Here is a 20395-nt window from a genome sequence, read left to right as displayed (position 1 = left end):
CTCTGGGCCATTATCCAGGATTTCCGCTAGGCTGGCAGGCACATGACGGAGAAACTCTGAGAACGTTACATGCAGTACAGACTCTGCTGATGTCGACCGTGGTTCGCCCAAAGAAGCTAATCACTATGAGCACATTGTTTAGCTTGGCCCCAACGAAGATGATGGAAGTATCCTCGTGGGCCCATCACGTACTCCATATCCTGCCTAAATACAACGATGAACTGGTCCAGGTTTAACCTTGTCTCAAGCCCTCAACCCTCTCTCATAACACTGCCGTCTAGCCAGTCAAAGAGAATGATGCGGTTACGCTTGAAGCAAACGGTACTCAGTGAGCGGCTGGCTAATCATGGAGAATAATCCGTCTACATTCCCTGCATTTTCCGGGGCTGGTAGCACTCTACCATTTCATATCCATGGAAATCAGCGGCAATTCTGGTCTCCCTAATACCTGGTCTCCTAGAGGTCTCGCTTTTCTGGTTGATTATTTGGTACCTAGCATCTAGACTCAGAGACGGGCCGATCCTCGGCTGGAGGGAAACAAGAGACACAAGGGAAGTAGCCACGACTGCGCTTTCCGCCTGCACTTTTCACCAAAAGAAATCTTGTTGGGGGGGAAGAAACTAATCGAGGGTTCGATTTTTGATGAACCATGAGACGTTACTCTTTCAAAGCTAGTTTCACTCTCTTTCGGGCTGAGTTACATCCCTATACTTTCGTTGAAGAACTCAGTCTTAAAATTATATATTCAGAGTCAGCTCAGCTACCTTTTTCGTAAACATTAGCGACATCCTCTCGATTACTCTGGTGTATCATCCTGCAATTGTTCAACTCTCCAAGGTATCAGTGATGGGTGACATCAAGATGAGCTCTCTAAGGCGCTGCTACAGAACAGCTACTAATGATTGCTTGGACAGGATTGTGGACTTTCTTCCTTAGACCATCATAGCACAATGCAGTATCCATCTTGGCCAGAACAACCGACCTTCAGGATATCCTCGACCGGTTCGCACAACTACAGCGATGTGGTGAGGGCCATCCGATCACCCTCTCGTCTATCTACCAGTCCGAAAGTTAACTGAGGATCTCAAGGGTAGTGCATCTCATGCATTGTCCTCCCACAGAGCGGAGCATCCTTTGACTAGCAAGAAGATGGCAATTCCTAGGCTAGCAGAAGGGCTGGAAACATTCCCAACTCCAAGTAGATTTCATCGTCGTCACGTGAGCCGAGCATGTGAATCCTGCAGACAGAGAAAGACAAAGTGCACTGGAGATAAGTCCGGTTGTCGCAACTGCCGTGAGGCTGGCATCATTTGCTGCTATACAGATGGTAAAAGGGAGAAATCCAAGAGGTGAGTCTGAATCTGATCAGATGGCTCCGTGGCTGACTTCAGAGAAATTGGTACGCCAAGGCAATTGGCTAGCTTGGAGGCCAAAATACGGACTTACGAAGATGCTTTGAAGAACCTGAGCAGCAGATTTGGGATTACGAATGAGCAGCTGATGAACCTTGCATTGACTGTGGTATGAATACAGGCCCCTCGCCTTGCTCTCGTTGAAATCATATCCTTTGATCCTCCTGAGCCCGTTATATTCCCTTCGCCCTCTCTCTTCGAGTGTTTATACTGACCGGAAGTAGGAAGAGTCCTCTAGTCCTTCCTTGTCCCCCGATGGGCGAACCCCCTTGCCCGGAACTCAAAGACCTCTCTCAGCTACCAGTTCCCAGTTGTCACTATATGTTGACTCAAGCCACTGCCTTGATTGCATCAATGAAGACTTCAACAAGGACGAAGTTTCCCAAGCTACTGGTTATATTGGTCAAAGCTCCGAAATATCATGGATACATTCATTAGGCCGAGATATCAATGGAGACACTGAGCACGGTACTCCGAGCGAAGCTATATTTTTATCGACCTCTGATAGTAGTCTTATCTCCGCATCGAATTACCATGTTGATGATCAAGAACTGCCAAATATCGAGCGACAAGAGGCATATGCACTACCATCAAAGGATGTAGCTTCAAAGCTCTACAACTGCTATTTGGATTGGGTGCATCCTACCTTCCCAATCATAGGAACCACACCATTTGGAAAACAGTTCCACGCATTCTTCAACGATACCAGGTTACATACGGGTAACAAGTGGCTCGCAGTCTTGAACCTATTATTTGCGATTGCTGCTAGGTATGCTTACATCTCTGAAGCAGAATGGCAGCTGAACAAGAATAATCACTGGTTGTATTTCTCAAGAGCGAGGGTCTTGAGTATAGATGATTGGAGCTTTCATCATCCTGACCTACAGCAATTACAAGTGGAAGGGCTAACAGCTTTATACATGCTTTCATTGGGGCATGTCAACCGGTACGTATATCATGTCGGGAGGTACGAATCGGCTATTCATGTCAGTGCTTACAAATATACCAAGTGCCTGGAGAATCTGCGGAAGTGCTGTTCGGGGAGCCCTTGGTCTTGGGTTGCATCTGCGCAACATGAGCAAGTCTGCTTCGGATACTTCCAGGGAGATTCGATATCGTGTATGGTGGTCTCTCTACACACTTGATCACCGACTTAGCATAATCACGGGACGGCCTTCCTTCATAGATGATACTGTCTATACAACACCTCTCCCAGTACCATTTGACGAAAAGGATTTCGGGAAGGATGAAGTTATAAATTGCCTCCGGTTCTCACACGGAACTGAAGGAATTCATACAGATTTTGATTTGATGGGCAGACACTCAATAGCAATCTCCAAGGGTACAGGCGCAATTTCCGGTCCTCCCTCCGGATCGTTGCACTTCCTCCATGTCATTCGGCTCATGCTGATATCAAAGAAGATGATAAATAAGCTTTACAGTCCCTCAGCAGCGAGCACGTCTTGGATGGGGATAGAATTCGCTATACAAGGTCTTACATCTGACGTTGAATCATGGCTTCTGAGCCTTCCTAAGGAGTTTGACTTTACCTCGACCCAATCCACGCAGGTTACTTATTCGATATCTAACCACCGAATGAGCCTGGCATTTATTTTCTATAGCACCAAAATTGGAATAACACGGCCATGTCTGCGCCGTTCCAATCCTGTGAATCAGGATGGCAAAACTCCAGATGAAAAGATACAGGATTTCTGTCAGAGAACAGCAGCTGAGTGCGTGGAATCAGCTTGCCATATGCTGAGATTGTTCCCAGATGGGCTAGATGCTGCTGCGCTGTACAGAATGTCACCTTGGTGGTGTATACTGCATTTTCTTGTACAAGCAACCACGGTCCTTTTAATGGAACTGTCTTTTGGTGTTTGCCACGTACCAGAGAAAGCATCGATGGTTTCTAAGGCGACCGAAAGAGCACTTAAATGGCTTGCTATACTCGCAAATACCAACGCGGCCTCGGAGAAAGCTCGCTTACTATGCGAAGGTCTTTTGCGCCGTATCGAACAATATGCGGGCGTGAATTTACCCAACCCGCCCATCCCTAGCAGATTCGGCACTTCTGTTACGCCTGGACCTGGACCAACCGGACTTTCGTCTGCTCCAGAGCCGCAGACTAATGAACTTGGATGTGGTCCTTTACCGCTCTCAGATCCGTCAACTTCTCTGGAAGCCCATTTAAAAGGCCAGCCTGCTTCAGAAAGTCCGGACCTCATGCATACGGACAAGGATACCACCGCTCAGGATACTTACGATGAGAGCCTTCCTTATGATCCAAGCACAGGGCAGATCATAGGGTCCTTTTTCCCACCTAATTTAGGACTCGGCTTGGAAATAAGCGAATACTTTTTGGAGGAAGTGTGACACTTGCGTACACCTCGTGATCAGTAATGAAATCAAAGGACTGTCCTCTCTTTGAGTCTTGTGAAAGGTATCCTAGTATTGTGCTGTGAAAGTTTGAGCAACGCGGCCCTGTCACTCTCGCTCCGCCTTAGTATATAGAATCGTGATGGCCCCCAAATTGCAATGAACGTCCCTCTTCACGTTGTTGACACCAGTATATTCTTACTAGTCTTAAATGCTTTGACCCGAGTTCAATCTTATTCCAATCCCTTCCAGCTGCGTTGGCCTGTTATACTATCAATTTCCACCCGCCGTCTTCTCACCCTGACAACCATGATAACTGCCAAACTGATCCAGCTTATACCTACCCGCGTTAAGATGGAAGAGAGGATACCCATTAATGAACTCATTGACTGTCTTTAGCAGTCTCGGAATTCCCTCAGATGCAGCACGCAGTCTCCGAATACTGCCTAAGCACTGATCCACTCTCTCCTTGAAAGCCTCACCTTCAGAAATCCCCTTACAGACACAAGTCTGCTTAACCCACGTTCCGGGCTCATTTCCTAGAACAGACTCCTTATAAAACGACAGCACATCATTCAACTGCTCAATAATACCCGCTATATCGGGGATCAACGTAAAATAATCCCCCAGACCCCAATCACTCCCAGGGAAATAAAAAAACGCATAAGCCTCCCCGATACCACTTTTCTGTCGCAAGAAGTCCGGAAACAACTTGGTAGATGGAGAGACCATGAAATGACCAGTCTGCTCCGCCTCCACAATATTGATACTCACGAAGTCCATGGTTGATTTGATGATCATGTCACCAGCATACCACTCATAGTGACTGACTATATCGTGAAGGGTATTGTATAGACCCTTAATGTATTGGAGGTTCGTGGTGGATTGGCCGAGAAAGACTGAGCGGTACGATTTGAGCTGCTCGCGGAACTCGGGGTCTGCGCATTGATCGTCGATTGAGAAGACGTATGCTGTTAAGACTCCTATGGATATTTGTAGATCTCGGGGTAGGCTGGGGTAGAAGCATCGTGCTAGGACTTCTCCTGTGTCGACGAAGTGGGGGATGGTGTCTTCTGGGAGGCCGGAGGCAGCTGCGAATTTGTCGAAGACTTCTTTGTAGAATGCTTCGTCGGGCGCGTAAGGTGGGATGTTGGGATTGATTTCGTTTAGGAAGGGGGTGATGATTTTGAAGAATTCGTCGGGTGATACTGCGGTTTGGGGCTTTGTCATTGTTGCAGACCGTGCTGATGGTTATGGTGTTGTGGGATGTACTAGGTATCGGGAAGGTACTATTAAAGCGGATGAGTGTAGTTGGAGCTGTTCGTCAAAAAAGCATTTCACTACGTCATTAGGTTGCCAAATCGGATTCATCGCACATTTTCTAGGACATTAATGGTGTCTGTGGCTTTAATAAGAAAGTCAATGTCGTCATATCCTGAATATGACTGTCATTGACATTGGAGCAAGAGGCATTTGCACAGCTTTGTCACACTGACGATAAAGTATGGGTGAGTTTGCCATGAGACATCTGCATGCAAGGATGGTCATGTTGTGTGAGATGACATGGATGAATAATGGTATAGACAAATGAGATGATGTTTGCGCGGTAAGTGCAAGTTAATGGCTTATGCACAAGCTACTCAGAATGAAAGAGATCAGCAAGTGTTCAGCCTGGGGATCTGCAGATATGCATCCTCGACGTATGATGTGATTGTGGGTCGAGGAATTTTGTAAGCTTGCAAGAGTATAGGCTGATCTCTGGATGGGTGTGCTTTGTATCTCAACCATTCTGCTACTACACCCTAATTAGCGTACAAGACCATCAATAGGGTATTGATCTTTTGACGGTGAAAATGTCCGTGGGACTAATAGCAAGTGTCGTGCTGTCCGAGTTAGCAAGGGAAATCCAGGTGTTCGCTTCAAGGAGGTATAGAACATTGAGTGACAGCTCTGCATCCATCCTATTTGGGTACTATGATAATCCATCTCTGTGCATTGCTTCTGTCAAGATTTTCTTTAAGATACTCACCGATATGAGTGATTTGAATTTTTGGCTATAGCGAGGCGGCTGCTTTGACATGAGATAGAGGAACCATTATTATTGCTCACCCAGCAGACAGTGATTTCGTCTGCTAATATATAGCGCTTGGCTATGGAATAATCATGTATGCCTCTTATGGTTACAGCGGTGGTTGATGTAAGGGGTTTATGGAATAATGAGGTTGGTTACACAAGGTCACAGGAACATCCTACTCACACCCTGGATCGTCCTGTTTGAAAAACTTACCACTTGTCGATCGACTTTTGATGACTTCCCATGCCTCGTGTAGATGCAGTTATTCGACTCTGAAAATAGTTGGTGGAGATAACTTCTCTACGAGCAAGTCAATCTACCACTCTGCATTGTTCTCTCCCTCCCTCTATTTGATAAATGATTCCCCGTCGACCTTTGAATGGCCTTGCGCGACATACCTTCGGAGCCAAGATGCCGGAAGAAAACGTGGCAAGCATTCTTGTGGCAACAGGAATTTTTCTGGTCAGTTGTGAAAGGCTGCTATTCTTCAGAAGATACTTCAGTGTTTGAGAGAACCAAGAGGGAGAGTGATCTATAGTACCTATTATTGATTACTTATAATCTGTTAATTCATCCACTGAAAGAGTTCCCCGGCCCGCGAATGCTAGCCGCCAGCAGGATTCCCGTGACTTATGCCTCACTCAAGGGGATTCAAACACAGTGGCTCCATAACCTTCATCTCAAATATGGACCAGTCCTACGTGTTGCTCCGAATGAGCTGAGCTTTATCGACCCACAAGCCTGGAAAGACATATATAGCAGTTCTCCCACCGAGCCACAGAGTATGCGGAGAGGGTCGGACTTTTTCAGATATCTTGAGGATGATGACAATCGGCCCTCTATTCTTGCGGCCAATGAAATAGACCACCCAAGAATCTGTCGAGCATACGTACCGGCATTTTCACGGCGAGCCTTAGCCCGCCAGGAATCAATCCTTGCCAAGTATGGCGACGCTCTCGTTGAAAGCCTTTCTGGAATAGAAGGGCAAATCACAAATATACGCAACATGTTCCATTTCACGCTTTTTGACATCGTTGGGCATTTGCAGTTTGGCGAGGAATTGGGCGTCTTGCGAACAGGAGCACATAAATCGTGGGTACACAGCCAGCACAGGCTGTTACGTGCCGCGACTTTATTATCAGCTCTCGCTGAATTCTCCTGGATTAACCTTTTGTTCCGGTCGACCATACCCTGGATGTCGAAATGGCTCCGCAAGGCTTACTTCAAGCCTTCGAATGACCTCATAGATCGTCGGCTTCAGTTGGAAAGCGACGAACCAGACCTTATCGGCCTTGCATTTCGCAACAGTCGCAGCTTGTCGTTGACTGAAAAAGACATCCGTGCCAACGCCCACATTATGATGACTGGAGGAGCAGAAACGACCACAGCGCTCATGACAGCCTTAACTGCATATCTCCTTCAGCACCCTGAGTGTTTTGCGCGTCTCAAAAATGACATTCGCACAGCATTTCACGATAAGAGCCAGGTATCTCTGGAATCAGTGTCGAATCTCGCTTACTTGGATGCCTGTATCAAGGAGGCTTTAAGGCTGTATCCCCCGGTCCCTGGAGCTTTACACCGTGCTACCCCTGCAGGCGGGGCGCACATAGCCGGTCGATGGGTCGCAGGAAACACGCGGGTCTATATTCCAATTTTCGCAGCCACACATTCCCCCACTCACTTCTGGAACCCTGACAAATTTATTCCTGATCGCTGGCTAGATGGTGCAGGGGGACCGTACCAGAAAGATAATAAAGCGGCATTCCATCCATTTTCCACAGGCCCGCGGGGTTGTATTGGTCAAGAGTAAGTGAACCTGATACCTATTATGCATGGAATTGTCTAACTGATATGTAAATTAGCATGGCATATGCCATGACAAAAATAGTATTCTGCAAGTTTGTAACGGAGTTCGACTGTGAACTTGCAGCTAATGAATCTAGCCCCTGGCTCGCAGGTCATCGTTCATGGACAACTTGGGAAGTGCCACCACTCATGGTGCGTGTATCTAGGTGCAAGCTAGCAGAGAAGGTCAGCAGCTGATTGGGATATGACGTTCGTGAAACATGGGACATGGGAAGAATGATGATGTAGTGATAACCCTGAGTACCTTGAGTGTGGAAAATTTGTCGTGATTTACGTGTGTAATTTTTGTACTTGAATATCCTTCTCGTTGTGGCCACAGGTGCGCTAGATGCATCTCATATCAGCTTCGTACTCAGCACATCTCAAGAGAAAAGGAAAGAATGTCGTCAATAGAAAAGAAGAAATGAATGTTACATTAAACTAGCTCGTTGAAAGCCGAGCCGCCTTGAATATGATATCCGTAAAGACAGTAACGGTATTTCTGAGTCCAACACCGTGGCCTATATTTACGGTCCCGCGGTGGCTGGTTGCCCGTGGTCCACGGCCCAACTGTCAGTTGGTCTTCGGCTTCACCGTATATCTGGGATGCGCGGATGCGCCAAACCGAAGTTAGTTTAACTTATTTTGTGGTCTGGATTCAGCCTGTCCGCGGGTATGGCCTAAGTTACAATGTACATATGCCTTCGGGTGCCTTTCCGAGATACCCTCGGGATCTTCCAGGCGTCGGGTTCTCGATTAGGAAGTGAAGGCATGGGCTGCTCGGGAAGAATGATTGACTTGGCAGATATGCAGTGAAGATCATCAAGCCCGATGCGGGCGAAATCCGTAGAGTTCTTCTGGTTCTCCGATCGTTCACCTAATTGAGTTAGCAGTAACTCAGTCTGCTGAGGCTCAGATTCTCATTCTTGCCATAGATTAGCGGACGCGCATTTGCACGCACTCCGATATTCCTACATGTAAGATGGTGTTCTAGACTGGTTAGCCCAATATATTAGTCTTAAAACGCCGTGTGAACCATTGGCTCGTGAACTGGACTTCAGTCGGATCTTCGTCAGCTGCTAATAGTCGCTTTTCGGCACATTCTTAGTAAGGAAAGTCACGCAAGTTTCATTCCCAAGCATAACCGATGCATATCGGGACAATGATCATTTTAGCCTGGCATTCTACCAGACCGTGATCCGGTACCTGCAAGTTCGTGGCTTCATCGTCGCATAGTACAGCTGTTATTTCTCATCGCCGGTATCACTAGGATCTTGGGATGTAATTAATAGCTACAAAAAACATGCACCATGGTAATTATGATGATTATTACGCTTTACAGTCATACTAGGTCTGCAGAGTAACTCCAAGTAATGCAGGGCATTCAATGTCCACAATGGGCCTGTTGGACCGTTTTCATTTTCTCGGTTCAAGGTTGCCGACAGATACCACTATGTTCACGGCGGCTAATCGGCTCACGAACCCGAAGTCAAGCGAGTTACCGCAAAGTTGCATCGATCAGCCTTCCCGATAGGGCTCCGCTGCATCAAGCCAAGACTATAAGTAACCATCAATTAACTATACCCAAAAAGGGCACTATTTTGAGAAGCAAGATGCTTCACAAAGTCCTGGATATGTTGCCGTCAATGATATATAGATCATACAGTAGGGTCCATAGCCATATGGCGGATGATTACCATCTCTATTTGACATAACACTCGTGAATTATCGTGAGCAGTAAGAACCAAGCACAACGAATACATGGCAACCTGCACAGAGAAATATTCTCCAACCCCGACCGAAGTCTTCCAAGACCATATCGCGTCAAATGAAAGTGACACCGCGACTCTCTCTTGGGATGACGATAATGATCCCGAAAACCCCTACAACTGGTCAGTGGGACGGAAATGGACCCTGACATGCCTCGCTGCTTTCACTACCTTCCTGGCGATGATGAACGGAACCATCATTACTGTGGCACACTTTGAGATCTCAGAACACTTCCATGTCAACGAGGATGCATTTCCTAATTCTTACTGGCCGGTAACAACATGGGCTACTGGTGGCGCCTGCTCAGCTTTATTCATTCTTCCCCTAGCAGAGGATTTCGGGACGAGGCCTATCTTCCTCACAACATATCTATTATTTATTTGCTTCCTGGTGCCTCAAGCCGTTGCTCATAACTTCGCAACATTAGTGGTCACCCGCTTTTTCGCCGGCGGCTGTGTCGCTATCCTGGCCAATACCGCCGCCGGTGTTGTCGGAAATCTATGGAGCACTGAGTGGTCCAGGTCCATCCCAGTCAGTCTATATATTCTCGGTTACATGAGCGGCAGCAGTACAGGCCCCGTGATTGGCGCTGCGATATTCCACTCTTTAGGCTGGAGGTGGATTAGCTATATGCAGCTCATTTGGTTCGGGGCTCTCTTTCCAATCTATTACTTCTTCCTTCATGAGTCGCGTGGCAGCGCGATTCTTGCACGACGAGCACGACGTAATCGCAAGAATGGCGACGAGACCAGCGGTTATGCAGGGAGCGGGGATGTTTCCTCTCGTTTGAACCTGCATAGTCTTGTAGTCAGCGCGACAAGACCGGTGATTTTATTTTCTACGGAGCCGGTTCTCTTCGTGTCGACCCTTTGGTCCGCTTTCACGGTGGGAACTCTTTTCCTCTTTACCCAGTCCGTTGAGCAGGTGTTCATGGGCCTATATAACTGGGACGTTTCACAAACCGGTTATGTTCAATGCGCCATCGTCATCGGAGAATGTCTAGGCTGGCTAGTGAACTTCCTTTCTCGGAAGCTCTATTTCGCGTCTGCTTCCAGAAATACCGAGGTTCCGGGAACTCCAATCCCAGAGGCGAGGCTATACATGGCTGTGGTGGGAGGGGTTCTTGGTCTCTCGGGCGGTATGTTCATCTATGCTTGGACTTCATATTCGAGTCTTCCATGGATTGCACCTACTGTTGGCTTGGCCTTGGTAGGTGCTGGCAGTGTTTGTGTCGTGACTGGAGTATCAGACTATGTGGTCGACTCTTATAGTCAGTTCTCGGGAAGTGCCATGGGTGCTGTTGCTGCGGGGGAGAATGTCTTCTCTGCTTTCTTGCCCCTCGCAACGATGAGCATGTACCGGGTGCTAGGATATCAGTGGGCTAGTACGCTACTTGCCTTTATTTGCTTGGTGTTGTCGCTTATACCTACATTGATGTTTGTCTGGGGGAAGGAGGTACGTGCGCGGAGTGCTTTTATGAATGAGATGGCGAATGATGCAACGAAGAAACGGTCAGAGGTTGTTTAAGGTAGCTATTGGCAGAAACACGGATTAGCGATCGATGCAATAGCGAATTGGGCTAAATCATTCCAGTGCTTCAGACGGTGAACCTCGTTCAGGTTGGAGAATTGATACTAGCCACGGCTAATACCAGAAGTATTTGCCCGAAATATATACTATTGATAGTAGCATTTGATGGGATTAATATGACATTGAACTCCACTGAGTAGCACCTTGCCAGGAGCCTATGATGAGAATTATGCCTACGTTATAACAAAGGACAGGAATCGAATTAAAATGCTGATTCAGACCACACTCGAAAAGAGAAAAAAAGTTGAATGCAGAGAAAGGCGCCTGTATGGAGTAGATAATTCCCAGCGATAGTTAGAACCCGCACGGAAGGCGCCCCACCGTACCACACCACAGTGACCACACATTGTCCGAAATGATCCACTCTCCACCAAAGAAAAAGCCAAAAACAATGACCTACGCAGGACTCGAACCTGCAATCTCTTGATCCGTAGTCAAGCGCCTTACCATTGGGCCAGCAGGCCAGTTGATGTATAATTCAAAATTATTGCGCTACATGATGCAGACGAATGTGAAATTCCAAAAAGTAATTTCCCATGCCAACGCCATCCATCCATCCAATCTATCCAACAACAAAGTAAAGCAGACCCTACAAAGCCATACTACTTCTAGTAGTAACTTACCGCCGGCCACCCGTTCAACCGACTATACGCATCCAGCGGCGTAGTCCCATTTAACTGCTCATAAAATACCCTCTCTCCACACGCTTCCTCCTTCTCTTCTTTCCCACTAGCAGTACTCGCAGTACTAACATCCTCAACACACCTCCCCTGCAACAGCGCGGCAACATTCTCACCCGCATCGCGCCCCTCATACCACGCACCATGCAAGAACCCGAAATACGCCGCACTGGTCGCTTCGCCTGCGAACCACAACCGGCCCGTATTCGCCCGCAGATTCTGATGCATCTCAAGGGTCGTTCCCGCCGGCCAGTTGGAGTAGCTGCCGTAGACCCAGGGTTCATTCGTCCAGCGGGGGTAAGTAAACGCCGTAGGCTCAGGGATGTGTTTATCAGGGAACATCTCTCTTAGAACATCGAGGATCTGGTCCTTCGTTTGAGTCAAGGATTGGCGTTCAACGCGGTAGGCTTGTTCGTCGACCACGGTGGCGAAGAGGATGTTTGATTCAGGGAGGAAGTTCTCTGTGGAGAGGGATTGGAAGACAGGGTAGTAGCCTCTTGTTGTTGGGGAAGCGTATAGGAAAAATTGCGTGTCTGTGGGCCAAAAGGTCTCTGGGAATTGCATGAAAATCTTGGTGTAGGTGCCCATGTTGAATTTCTCGATGGCGGTTTGTTTCCAGGAGGGCAAGGGTGGGTCGAAGGTTACAGCTTTGTTTTGGAGGACGCCCAGGGAGAAGGTGCAGATTGCGTAGGCCGCTCGGATGCAGGTGTTGCTGTTTTTGTTGTTGTCGTTGGTGGTGTGGATTGTTACGCCCCTTGGGGAGTATTCAATGCGAGTGACGCGGGTATTAAGGCGTAGGCGGCCATCAGAGGGGTTGGGTAGGAAACCGAGGGCTTCGTTTTGAATGATGGTGCTGTAGCCGCGCGGGTCGAGGACGAGGTGGTTGGCTTTGCCGAATTGGTTGAAGGTTAGGTTCTCGCCGGCGATGCCGAAGACCAAGGAGCTGGTTTCGGGCGTATGTGCGTCTTCCCAGTCTAGTTTTGGGATATGCGTTAGCTGAGGGTGGGATATGGGATAGGGTTGGTGTTGACCCGATGGGTGTAAAAAGGGTTGGGTGTTCCCCCTCTTAATGGTAATTGTTCATACCCCAGCTCCACCATTCCACGGCTTGTGCCGCCATGTCATTCTTGCGTGGTCTCCAGCCGGCGAGGGCGAGCCCGGTGCGTGCGGTTTGGTCTTGTAGGTTCTGGGTCAGAATGCGGCCAGCATCGCGGGCGGCGATGTGATAGGCTTGCGCGTATTCGTCGAGCAAATAGCGGTAGTCGGTGTAGCCGGTTTCGTTGTATGTTCGGATGGAGCTATAGTTAGAGTAGGTGTTTTTGAGACTGTATTTTTTGGCTAGTGCCCAGACTGGATTCTCGATAGCTTCGGAGCCGAGCCCTTGGAGCTGTTGTTATGGTGAGGCAGATGTTCATTTGACGGGATGTATGTAGATTGTCATACCCAGTTGGCTCCTAGCTCAATCACGTATGGCTTGCCTTGTTTATCCTTGCCGAAGTCCGTATGCCAGACACGGCCACCTAGGGTATCGCGATATTCGAGGATGATAAAGTCGTCGATAGATGCGTTGGACAAGGCTTGCTAGAGGTGATGGTGAGCATTGTCGGTCGGGGTTTAGGGCAAAGGGGCCTGAGGGTCACCTACTGCAGCTGCAATGCCGGCCATCCCTCCACCCCTGTTAACGTTAGACGCTAAGCTCCAACGTGATATCAATCATTAGTGGGAAGCTCCTACAAGATGGCCACCGTTGTTTCGGTGCACTTGTCATCGCTCAGCGGTGCCTGTGCAACATAAGCGGAGCAGGAGAACAGAAAGGTCGTCGCTAGGAAGGCGTATAAAGAAACGGTGATGGGTATCGTATGCATGGCAGGTGAATGACGTCTACGAAAAGCGGAAGAGTGGATGGCAAGTGTAGTATGGTATATAGTATTCACTCAGTTCTGCATTAGACTGATTGCTTGCTATGCACTGGTAGTAGTAGTAAGTAAAACTGGCCGTAGTGAGAACGGCAGCTGCTACACCAGGGAGGATAGGGGGTCAAATCAAGCCTAGAAGACCTGGCATGGCGGGCTGGTCAGCCGGACAAGGGCCAGCTCAAATAGTCAGGCGTGGACCCAAAGAGGGAAGCAAAAGCAAAAGCATCAAATTAATAGTGTGTCTGCACGGAAGGGCAAGGATGATCGGTGAAGGGCTGGAGGGGAGCGCCTTGTGATCGGGACAGGCATCTTGGCGCACGGCCAAGGCAGGAGGCGTACCACGTGAGGCATTCCGCGACAAGCTTCTGGAAGGCGATTCGGAGACCCGCGCATTCATTCTTCAAGGGATGAAAGCCGCGCACTGGAATAAGCCGGTGGTTTGCACCAGACAGGAATGTCCAGGCGGGTGAGGCGGGCATCGCTCCTGATTGGCTGGCAATGTCTGATAAGGCAGCGATAAGGAGATAAGGCATCCCCACCTCGAAATGGGCCGGTGGCTGCCTGGGGCCGCCATTGCGGATAGATCCTGATCTGCCCTCTTGGTGTGACGCGCAAAGAGGATTGGGCGATGCTTGACTTGACCAGCCGCGGGTAGATTAAGCTTCCCCGCATGAGGTTGGACATACCCCTTTGATCCATAGCTTCCCTTAGCTCAATATTACCCCTCTCCCTGCGATTTAAGCTGCCAGTAACCTCATGTCGCACATCAAGTCCATCATCCGCCAAAATATCCCGTCAACAACTCCCTCGGACTGACTCTTGGCCATGGAAGAAATGAAAGTCGCCCGAGATGGGCCCGAGGATGATGTCCAACTGGCCGAAATGGGTCATAAACCCGAGCTGCAACGGAACTTTTCGACCTTGTGTGTACCACCTAATCCTAGATGACCCGGGGGAAGAAACCCTATTGACCCGAGATTAGGTCTATGCTTGGACTGGCCTTTGCGGTGCTTAATGTGCGTCTTCTGCTGTGTCAACAGGCCGATCACACGTGCTGATAATCTGCCGATTAGTCTTGGACGGCTCTATCCGCGAGCTTATCTCTCAGCTTACCCTCAGGGGGAAGTACTAGTGTCGTCTGGGGTGGGTATGCCAATGGAACTAGCTGCCTGTTTAGGTTTGCTAACCCCCAGTCACAGGTTTGGTCACGGCCGGATTCTGCAACCTCTGTATTGCAGTGTCGCTAGCTGAGTTCTTGTCCGCATATCCAACGTAAGTTCCATCAGAATAGCTTGGTTTGCTAGTGGGTGAGTGACTGACGAGGATGTATCAGGGCGGGGGGCCAGTATCATTGGGTAGCCGGTATGTTTTCCCGCAGTAAATGCTCAGGCGCTATACTAATGTCCACTCACAGTTAGTACGTAGAATTATCCCAGCCTCGTTAGTATCCACTAACATGTCTCAGTATCCTGGCCAAAATGGGTGCCTATCCTATCCTGGGTAACCGGATGGATTAATGTGGCGGGATGGGTATGTCTCCGAAAAAATGGCTCGATTATAGCTGACCAGCCAGGTTGCCCTTGTCGCCACCAATGCGCTTCTTTCCTGCGAATTGATCGCTGGGATAGTGTCATCTGTGTACCCGGTAAGCCCCCAATACTTTACTACAATAGTCTTTGATGTTGATGCAATGCTGCTAGGACTTTGTTTGGCAGCGCTGGCAAGAGTTCCTGATCTATGTGGGATACACATTGCTTGCATTCGTCATCAATGCGTTCATGAATTCAGTCCTGCCTATCATTTATCGTGGAGCATGTAAGTTACTGTGCGGCAGCCATCTCACTCCGATCGGGTCATTAACTGAGACAGTCACCTGGTCCATCGGTGGTTTTGTCCTTATCTGCATCACGGTGCTGGCTTGTGCATCCCCGGATTACAACTCCGCTTAGTATGTCTGCCTCTGTGTCTTTGGCTACGCGCCATGCTGACCATGCATATAGCTTTGTATTCTGCGACTTTGTCAATCAAACTGGCTGTAAGTTGACTGGTGGAAACCTGTGGATATTGCAAGTCAAGCTAACAAGCGACAGGGCCCGATGGAGTGGCTTGGTTACTGGGGGTTAGCCACATCTCTTATACTGAAGTCTATCACGACGCTAACAGACGCAGCTGCTTCAAGGGGGACTTGGAGTTACCGCATTTGTGAGTATCCAAATCGCCAGTACTGATCCCAATCTAACATGAATAGGACGCGGTGGCTCATATGATCGAAGGTATCTTCTCTAGTATGCGGCCTTAATAGTACATTACTAAACTCTCGAACAGAGATCCCCCAGCCCTCAATCAAAGGACCCAAGATCATGGTCGTCTGCGTCGGCATTGGCACTTTCACCGGGGCCGTCTTCCTCATTGTTCTTCTCTTCGTCGCGGGCAACATGGACGAGGTAGTCAATTCCAGCGCGGGCCCTCTCCTAGAAATTCTCATCCATGCTACCAACAACCGCGTGGGCGGCATCTGTCTGCTCATGTATATTCCCCCCCCTCTATTCCATGCGACCAGCACTAACGATGCACTACAGGCTCCCCCTCGTGTGTCTTTTATTTGCAACCCTCAGCGTCATGACAACAAGTAGTCGAATGATCTTTGCATTCGCCAGGCATCTCACCCCCCTCCCCAGGTTAGAAAGGCACGAAGACTGACATAAACCCAGAGACGGCGGCCTCCCCGCCTCCAAATTCTTCGCACGCGTGCACCCCAGACTCGGCCTTCCCTTGAACGCGCTAATGTTGACTGCCTTTGTGGTGATTATTTTCGGCTGCATTTACCTCGGATCGAGCAGGTACTACGTTTCCCCCAGTATCATTCCCCATTAAAGAATACACACATAACTAAGATAAATCAGTGCCTTCAACGCAATCATCTCCGCCTCCGTCGTCGCGCTGGATCTCTCCTACGCTATGCCGATCGCAGTCAATTGTCTGCGCGGACGGAGAACGCTCCCTGATCGCAAGTGGAAGGTTCCTAATGCTATTGGATGGGTGATTGATACTGTATGTCATGTGACCCATGAATTGGGACAATATGGATGGGGATAGGTGATGTGCTGACCGAGTATATCTAGATCTCGCTATCGTATATTGCACTTACGACGGTGCTGTTCCTATTCCCGCCTGATAGGCCGGTTACGGGGAGTAGTATGAGTAAGTCTACCCTTTCTACAGGAATGTTGACTGGGAGAGGTTGTGTTCACTGCTGATATCCGCTGTTAGATTACTGCAGTTGCTTTCGCCATTATCGTCATCGTTTCAGTGATACAGTGGGTGGTTGACGGGAGGAAGAATTTTACCGGGCCGAGGGTGGATTTATCTTGATTTATTTATACCCCTGGTACAGGTGGCTATGGTGGTGGATGATACCTGTTTGAAGATGCTCTAGATGTGATGTAGGATGGGGACATCTATAGAGTAATTCTAGTGACGTATACGTTCGAGTAGTGTGATGATAAATCAAATATCCTGAGGACACTGCAAACATTTATTGTCTGGAGTGAGTATTTGTTTCATATATTCCGAGTTTGCGAAATTGTGGCGTTTGGGATCATAGATTGCTTCATAATGTGGACTGAAGCACCTGCGTAGCTGAAATCAACAATAATGGCTAGAATCAGGCTGAGATACGAAGTGAAGAAATGCTGTGTCCTTTGTTGTTTGTTGGGGAGCTATCGGGAAACATTGTAAAGTGGTGCCATGTATGTGCGGGGTGGTCAGTCAGTATGAATCACCGCTACTCGGGGACATAGCCAACCGCTTATAGCGTGTTACTACCGTCCGAGGATCGGGCCGCAGGGAAGTGGGGTTTGCAAGTGTCCCAAGACCAAAAGGATGTGAGTCTGGTTCATATGGATCTGCAGCATGAATCGTGTGAATTCGTATCAAGAGGAAACAAACAAATGAAGCAACAATTCAACAGTGGCTCAAAACCTAACCAAGTCTATGTTTACGACTTCGGCATTGGTGGGGATATCCACCTTCCGTCCTGCAGCCATACTCCGGCACCACCGTATTTGCCTGCTTCCGCTCCCTTGAGGAAGGCAAACCGGAAGAAAAGGTCTTCCGGCTCAGAGTCATCTTCTTGCACAGTGACGTCCAGCTGGTCACTCTCGATGGTGGGTCGATGTTGCAGTTCCAGCCCTCTATGGCCATGACGATGCCATATAAACTCGCCCTGCTTGTCTTCGTCCAAATATCCACGCCAGCGCTCGACGTCGTTTACCAATACCGAGATACCATCTACGCCCATCTTGTCCATACGTTGTCGTTCCCAGAGATTGAACGTGATGTTGCCATTCCCGTGATGAATCTCAGGAGACCCCGGGCCGGGAAGGGAGACGGAGACTGAGGAATCGCTGACATTGGGGTAGGTCCCGCCCCACCATCCGTGCGAACCTCCAGGGCCCGGAGCTTGCTCGCCCAAGGCGGCAGGTGTTTCAATGATCGATGCAAATCCCCACCGAGCGATGCCGTTGATAAAAAGACCCAGTAGCAATCCCTGGTAGATCAGAGAGGGCCGCGTAGGAAGGGCCGTTCCCGGCATGAGAAGGATGGCAAGAATGTAGTGATGAATCCTCAAGCGCAGACCCGGCAGGGGGAGTAAGATTAGCAGGATCAGACCCATGGTGCAATAGATCTTGAGGTAGCGAGGCATTAAGCCTCCCATACGGATTTGCCAGGCTTGGCTCAAGATAATGCAGACCACCGTGGGGATCACCAGGGCCAGTGCAACCTTGGCTCCAGGCTGCTTTTGGATATCATGAGGAGTCAGACGCTCGAGCGGTATCAGTCTGGCGAAAGTGTAATTATTCAGACCGCCAATGAAGGCAGGCGGCAAGTAGAGGAACATTTTAGTCAGCTGGTACATTGGCTCGGAAAGCGGGGTCAGAAGTGGCCGTGCGCAATACTTATACAGGACGAAAGCCACAAATGACGCCGGCAAAAGTCGCGAGAACATGGTTGAGAAGAGATCGGCAAACTGAGAGATCGATGGCGGATCAGAGACCAGTCCCACCTGGGAAAACAGCATGACGAACGTGCTGAAGAACAGAACAGGTGGGGAGACGCAGAAGAGCCAGAGGAGGCTTAGTGCGCCAATGGTAATGCCTAGCAATGGCCAGCGAGGATCTTGAGGGCAGGTTGCCTGTGATGAGGATAGCTCGACAAAGCTGAACGATTTGGGGAAGGTCGATGGGAATTCAACCGAGCGAATTCCATGTTGCTTTGACGCATGGAAGGAATGGGCGGCGCCATCCAGCTTCAATACACCACAGCCACCAACCGCATTCGTGATCACACCCGCATGGATGGCTGCCTGGCACACAAAACTATCTGCTCGATACACGGCAGGCTCATCGGATCCCGGTTGAGGACCCCCCACTACCAAGCCCTGGTAGCTGTAGGTCTGGTTGCCGATCGTATGCGGTTGGAGCAACTTTGCGTCGCGGCAGTTTGCAGGACACCGGAAGGCCATAGTCGACGCAGAGAACGGGCGACAGTCGTTTCCGTTGAGGCCACAGTCATTGCCAGGCTCCCATAGACTCGTGGAGCAAGCGAGTGTCTTCGGTCGTCCATAGCCCTCAATGTAACCGCCCTGTCGCGAATGCAGCAAGACAATGGTCCAGGGCAGAAACCAGACAAAATACAGCAGTGCCAGCAGCGCGATCTTGTGCTTGCGTTTGGGAAAGAAGCGTTCGAGGAACCGAACAGGCAATTCTTGATAGCGAGGGAACAACGGCTTCAATAGTAAGGATTGCGGAGGTTTCGGGCCCTTGACCCAGTCGGCTATCGCCCAGCCTGCTTTGCGTAGCGGTAATGGCACCCAACCCCAGCGGATGGACTTGGATGACTCCCGTAGCCAGACGGGTAAGTATGGGAGACCGGCCTCTTCATGCTGAGGAAGGTCGGGGGTATCATCATCGGGACGGTTTTCCGTTTCCCACAGTGGTGGGACATAAGGGCGAGAGCCGTCCTCAGGCCCTTCTCCAAGCATGCTGCAAGGACGTCGATGCGAGCAATTGGGAGATGGTGGTGAGGTATATCAGACCCCGAGAAGACCAAGGAACGGACGCAGCCAGCTGTGGGGACGAACGGTGGAGGGGCGCTAGGACTCGGGGGATTCTAGACCACGACCAGAGAGACCCTTCCAGCCCGTGGAAGGAGATCGGAGCGCTCAATGAGAGAGCACTGGGAAGGAGAGAAAGACCAACGAAAATCAGGTGATAATAAGAATAAGGAAAAGAATGAGGCGCGTCGGACTAGTTACATGGATACATATCCAGAGGAAGAGCAATAATGTGAGAGGCGACAGACACAGAGACAGTCGGTGACTAGTCGGGCTTCCGTGAGTTTCCGGTTCATCGCCTCCTTTGCGCCCGATGTGACAGCACGTGACTATGCAGGGCATGTGATCTGCACATCACATGACTCAGTGCCTGAAAGCGGAATGCCTTACAAAGAACGAGCAGATTCCCTTTTCAAAAACACTAGATTCTTAGCTTGGCAGACCAAACTTGAGAGTGTAGCCTGAAACATTGAGTAATCTCGTATAAGCCCCGTCAGCTTTTTAGAAAACTGCAGTACAAGCTGAGATAGGAAGATACCGGCAAAAGAGAAGACGATATAGAAGAAGACGATATAGGCTTTGGGAGAATAGTTCGAATGCTAGCCTCTATTGAC

The 20395-nt window shown here is 49.3% G+C and overlaps 7 protein-coding genes and 1 non-coding gene across 8 annotated transcripts; 3 read left to right on the top strand and 5 right to left on the bottom strand.

Moving 5' to 3' along the window:
* Nucleotides 1-950: 950 nt before the first annotated feature.
* On the top strand, nt 951-3788 carry BDQ94DRAFT_160068 (transcription factor domain-containing protein; the record flags this gene model as incomplete). Its single annotated transcript, XM_026769161.1, has 5 exons — nt 951-1025; nt 1090-1327; nt 1370-1521; nt 1637-2358; nt 2423-3788. The coding sequence occupies 5 exons, from the start codon at nt 951-953 to the stop codon at nt 3786-3788; spliced, it is 2553 nt and encodes an 850-aa protein (XP_026625513.1).
* Nucleotides 3789-4064: 276 nt separating this feature from the next.
* On the bottom strand, nt 4065-5021 carry BDQ94DRAFT_171250 (isoprenoid synthase domain-containing protein; the record flags this gene model as incomplete). The annotated part of the gene is made up of 1 exon (XM_026771711.1): nt 4065-5021. One exon carries the CDS (start codon nt 5019-5021, stop codon nt 4065-4067), a length of 957 nt encoding a protein of 318 aa, XP_026625512.1.
* A 1850-nt stretch (nt 5022-6871) lies between these two features.
* On the top strand, nt 6872-11007 carry BDQ94DRAFT_179397 (cytochrome P450; the record flags this gene model as incomplete). The annotated part of the gene is made up of 4 exons (XM_026773369.1): nt 6872-7671; nt 7728-7752; nt 7809-7863; nt 9449-11007. 4 exons carry the CDS (start codon nt 6872-6874, stop codon nt 11005-11007), a joined length of 2439 nt encoding a protein of 812 aa, XP_026625511.1.
* Nucleotides 11008-11462: 455 nt separating this feature from the next.
* Nucleotides 11463-11534, bottom strand: BDQ94DRAFT_t165. Its single transcript has one exon. It is a non-coding gene; the product is annotated as a tRNA-Arg (tRNA).
* Nucleotides 11532-14049, bottom strand: BDQ94DRAFT_42493 (putative flavin containing polyamine oxidase). Its single transcript, XM_026775734.1, has 5 exons — nt 13485-14049; nt 13395-13425; nt 13194-13331; nt 12837-13137; nt 11532-12724 (listed from the first exon to the last, which is right to left on the bottom strand). The coding sequence occupies exons 1-5, from the start codon at nt 13613-13615 to the stop codon at nt 11679-11681; spliced, it is 1647 nt and encodes a 548-aa protein (XP_026625510.1). The 5' UTR covers nt 13616-14049; the 3' UTR covers nt 11532-11678.
* A 346-nt stretch (nt 14050-14395) lies between these two features.
* On the top strand, nt 14396-17180 carry BDQ94DRAFT_145328 (amino acid/polyamine transporter I). The gene is made up of 19 exons (XM_026766622.1): nt 14396-14589; nt 14649-14682; nt 14740-14809; nt 14866-14938; nt 15000-15028; nt 15132-15196; nt 15240-15311; nt 15367-15481; nt 15536-15614; nt 15667-15701; nt 15757-15785; nt 15836-15868; nt 15915-15939; nt 15992-16193; nt 16246-16323; nt 16378-16506; nt 16570-16717; nt 16789-16867; nt 16937-17180. Exons 1-19 carry the CDS (start codon nt 14492-14494, stop codon nt 16993-16995), a joined length of 1452 nt encoding a protein of 483 aa, XP_026625509.1. The 5' UTR covers nt 14396-14491; the 3' UTR covers nt 16996-17180.
* On the bottom strand, nt 17181-20163 carry BDQ94DRAFT_145327 (LCCL domain-containing protein). The gene has a single exon (XM_026766621.1). It carries the CDS (start codon nt 19707-19709, stop codon nt 17664-17666), a length of 2046 nt encoding a protein of 681 aa, XP_026625507.1. The 5' UTR covers nt 19710-20163; the 3' UTR covers nt 17181-17663.
* BDQ94DRAFT_42456 (uncharacterized protein) lies at nt 19821-20163 on the bottom strand. Its single transcript, XM_026775733.1, has one exon. It carries the CDS (start codon nt 20121-20123, stop codon nt 19932-19934), a length of 192 nt encoding a protein of 63 aa, XP_026625508.1. The 5' UTR covers nt 20124-20163; the 3' UTR covers nt 19821-19931.
* Nucleotides 20164-20395: the final 232 nt, after the last annotated feature.

Source organism: Aspergillus welwitschiae (assembly GCF_003344945.1).
Source record: "Aspergillus welwitschiae strain CBS 139.54b unplaced genomic scaffold BDQ94scaffold_19, whole genome shotgun sequence".
NCBI classification, from domain to species: Eukaryota; Fungi; Ascomycota; class Eurotiomycetes; order Eurotiales; family Aspergillaceae; genus Aspergillus; species Aspergillus welwitschiae.
This window is presented reverse-complemented; position numbering and strand designations above follow the sequence as displayed.